The sequence below is a fragment of the Oncorhynchus nerka genome, linkage group LG19 (genome assembly GCF_034236695.1).
Source record: "Oncorhynchus nerka isolate Pitt River linkage group LG19, Oner_Uvic_2.0, whole genome shotgun sequence".
In the NCBI taxonomy this organism is placed as follows: domain Eukaryota; kingdom Metazoa; phylum Chordata; class Actinopteri; order Salmoniformes; family Salmonidae; genus Oncorhynchus; species Oncorhynchus nerka.
Window position 1 is genome coordinate 30027634 of NC_088414.1, and position 3479 is coordinate 30031112.

General features: G+C 44.6%; 1 protein-coding gene across 1 annotated transcript; it reads right to left on the reverse strand.

Annotated features, from left to right (window-relative positions):
- Positions 1–246: 246 nt before the first annotated feature.
- Positions 247–2439, reverse strand: LOC115101362 (leucine-rich repeat neuronal protein 4-like). Its single transcript, XM_029620777.2, has 2 exons — positions 2139–2439; positions 247–1391 (listed from the first exon to the last, which is right to left on the reverse strand). Exons 1-2 carry the CDS (start codon positions 2152–2154, stop codon positions 643–645), a joined length of 765 nt encoding a protein of 254 aa, XP_029476637.1. The 5' UTR covers positions 2155–2439; the 3' UTR covers positions 247–642.
- Between the last annotated feature and the right edge of the window lie 1040 nt (positions 2440–3479).

Sequence of the window (3479 nt, forward strand, 5' to 3'; positions counted from 1 at the left end):
GCGACCAACATTTTCTAGGACATTGTCTCACAAACCCATTCAAGAGGGATTTCATAGGCCGCTAGTTAAACAGCTGTTTGTAACAGAAAACTGCTGTATGGTTGCCTTTACAGAACATAAGATGAGAATTCACTTCCTTTTCTGAAACCGTTTAAAATGTTTCTCCTCTAGACTATGTATATTATTTCAATGATGAGCAAGAAAAGACAAACTGTTTTGTTTATATAAGGAATAACAAATGATAAATCATTGTTTTAATATTTTTTAATTATATTATCTTTTGTTACCTGCATCTTGTTTAATTTTGAATGTATTTGCTTTAGCATTTTATCTGGGCTGTGAATGCAGTTGAAGTCAGCAAAAGGAGATGAGTCATTGATTGAATTGAGATGTGTATAGAAGACAGGAAGCTGTTTCATATCACCTGACTGACTGAGTGCCTCATGCCTTTCGGTGAGCACAGGCTTATTCAGCATCCTGTTCAGTACGTGTACACACAGACAGACAGACAGACAGACAGACAGACAGACAGACAGACAGACAGACAGACAGACAGACAGACAGTCTCTTATGGTAAAATATGCCTCAGTTCTGGACAGCTACTCTTGAGTTAGCCTCTTCCATAGCCTTCCTTCAGTCCTTTCATAGTGTTTCCTCCGTGGCCTGGGTGATCCTGGCATCTGCTTTTCTCCGAGCCCTGTGCCTCCAAAGCAGGACAGCCAGTGAGAGGAGCAGCAGGAGCCCCAGGGCCCCTCCGATCAGCCCAGCTTTTAGGGCCAGACTACTGTCTCCAGGGGGCTGGTACATCGTACAGGACCGCCTCTGACGCTCGCTGACTCCTGCGTCATTCACCGCCACCACACACACCTCCACCCCCTGCCCCACCTTTCCCACAACACCTCTCCTCTTGTCCTCCCCAAACACCAGGGGCTCCAGGGTACCCACCACCACCTCATAATGGGTCACAACAGACGATGGTGCACACCACTGAACAACCACCCCTGGCCCTTCCATAGATAGTCTCTTAAGGTCTGGAGGCTCTGGGGCCACGTGGGGCCCACTCACCCCTGGACACAGGCAGCCGCTGGAGGCTGCCAGCTGGGCACAGGGGGTCTGTAGCTCCCGGCAGGGGTTGTAGTCACAGGACTGAGGATTGGTGCCCCGTGAGGGAGTAGGCGGGGGTGGAGTGGTGTCCCAATTCAGGTCATAGTCATCATTTGAGGAGAGCGCCAACATGTCATACATGCGTCCGTGTGGCCTTAGAGGAAGGGTGGCTGTGTGGTTGGTCCCTGAGACGTCAGAGGGTGCAGCGAAGGAGGAGTATCCATTGAGAAGGGCCAGTGTGAGGATTATGAGGAGAGGTGGAGGATCCCTGTGGGTGGACATTGCATCTGAAGATGATAGAAAATAGCATTCCATTACAGAGGGTTTGACACGATCTGCTTATGAAACAACCCACCCTAAATGTATTCGTTTGGAGACATACCAAGAACTAAGTCTGTTAGACTTTTACAAAAGATTCCAAATGTGTTGTTATTTTTAAATTTGTGAAGAAGGCTTGATTTCACCTTCATGGGATATTGTACAGCTTAATCGTCAAGTTTATTTCATTCAAACCTTTTTATCTATCACACCAGTGGAAGTGGTTACAGGCACCACCCTCATGTGGGATTTAAAAGAACAACAACATAGTAATCTGAAACCCAAAGATTATTAGTTTATATAATCATCTAACTAGCAGACTTTATTGCACAATAGGTCAGAGCCAGGCTTTACACACACACAGCACCTCCACCTCTACAGCAGAGCTGCCAATGCAATCTCCACATGATTCTATACAAAAACAGTATATCTACCTGAAAGATACCCTGAAAGATAAACAAGTATGGATGAAGAAACATACTAATACTAACAGAACACACTAAAAAACCGGAGGTAAGGTTTAGTAGAACTACACTAACATTGAGAGAGAGAGAGACGACCCGAATCAACAAAACTGTATGCCAGTAGTTAATGAGTTACATGTGTGTCAATAGCCTTCAAAAAGTTGTAAACAAATGTTCTCTTTAGTAATTCATATAGAATAAGGAATAGAACATTTTAGATGGATGAAAATGTTAAAAAAAATATTTGTTCACCTGATAGTCGAGTCATTAATCGCTTTTGAAATCTCTTACTTTCTGTTCTTTTACTGTCTCTCCCTCTTTTTATACATTTTTCCTAACTCCACAACAATCCCCTCCTTCTTTTCTCCCTCCCCTTACCCCTTCTCTACCCGGTCTATTGCTATCCCTCTCTTCCTGCTCAACCGCTCTCTCTCTCTCTCTGTTCCATGGTGGTTTGGCAATGTGCGTGTGTGTGCCTCTCCCCTTACCCCTTCTCTACCCGGTCTATTGCTATCCCTCTCTTCCTGCTCAACCGCTCTCTCTCTCTGTTCCATGGTGGTTTGGCAATGTGCGTGTGTGTGCCTCTCGCTTGCTTCCCCTGTATGTGAGGTAACTCCCAGTGCAGACCAGCTGCAAATCACATGAACTCCTATTGCATTCCATTGATGTGTGTTTATTTCCAGAGAAACCCTGTTCATGAATGAGACTTTCTGCCTGTTAGGGCTGGAGCACAGTGAATGGATGGGGTTGATTCGGTCTGCTGCCCAGGCTGGTTCACACACATCTGTCACCGTCAGACACACACCAGTACCTCCCAACCCTTCCGCTCAATGGCTCACCTCTCCTTCCCCCTCTTTACTGGCTGTATGACTGTCCCAAACACTGTCTGGTTAAGACTGTTCTACATGCACATACTGTCATCATACATGGAGGAGGCAAGTGTTCAGTGGTTGAATGAAGTCAGAGAAGAATTTGACTGGACTGGACTGGACTTGCCCACCTGCTGCTCTGAATCAAAGCTCAACAGAAAATAGTAGTTACTTATTTACACTGAAGAGAGGCTGAGCTTTTCAGTCAAGAGAAAGCAACACATTGAAACAGTTGCACAAGCAGGACAAGAGAAGGATAAGATAGAATAGCGAATCAGGTTGAGTGTATTGATTTCGTCTTCATATTTCTAGAATTACTCTATACAAAACAAACAAAAACAAAAAGTGAACTAATGCCCACGTAGGGCTGAGATTGCGCAGGCGCTAAAATGTTTTGTAAGAATTAGTCAGGGCAGGTAAGATGTGAAAATATGTAGCTGGTGGAAATGGAATTATCTTGCTGTGAGACTATGAAGCATTAGGGGCTTTACAATGGTTACACTGATCCCAGTTCTCTCTTGCCCACTTCCTCAGTCCTTTGGTGCCTGCAATGTCTGTTGTAGTCAGTAATTGCTTAGCACTGTGCAATACAATCTGTTAAATTACAGAAATGTGGATTCCAAAAGTCAACCTGAATAAATCAAATCAAATTTTATTTGTCCCATACACATGGTTAGCAGATGTAAATGTGAGTGTAGCGAAATGCTTGTGCTTCTAGTTCCGA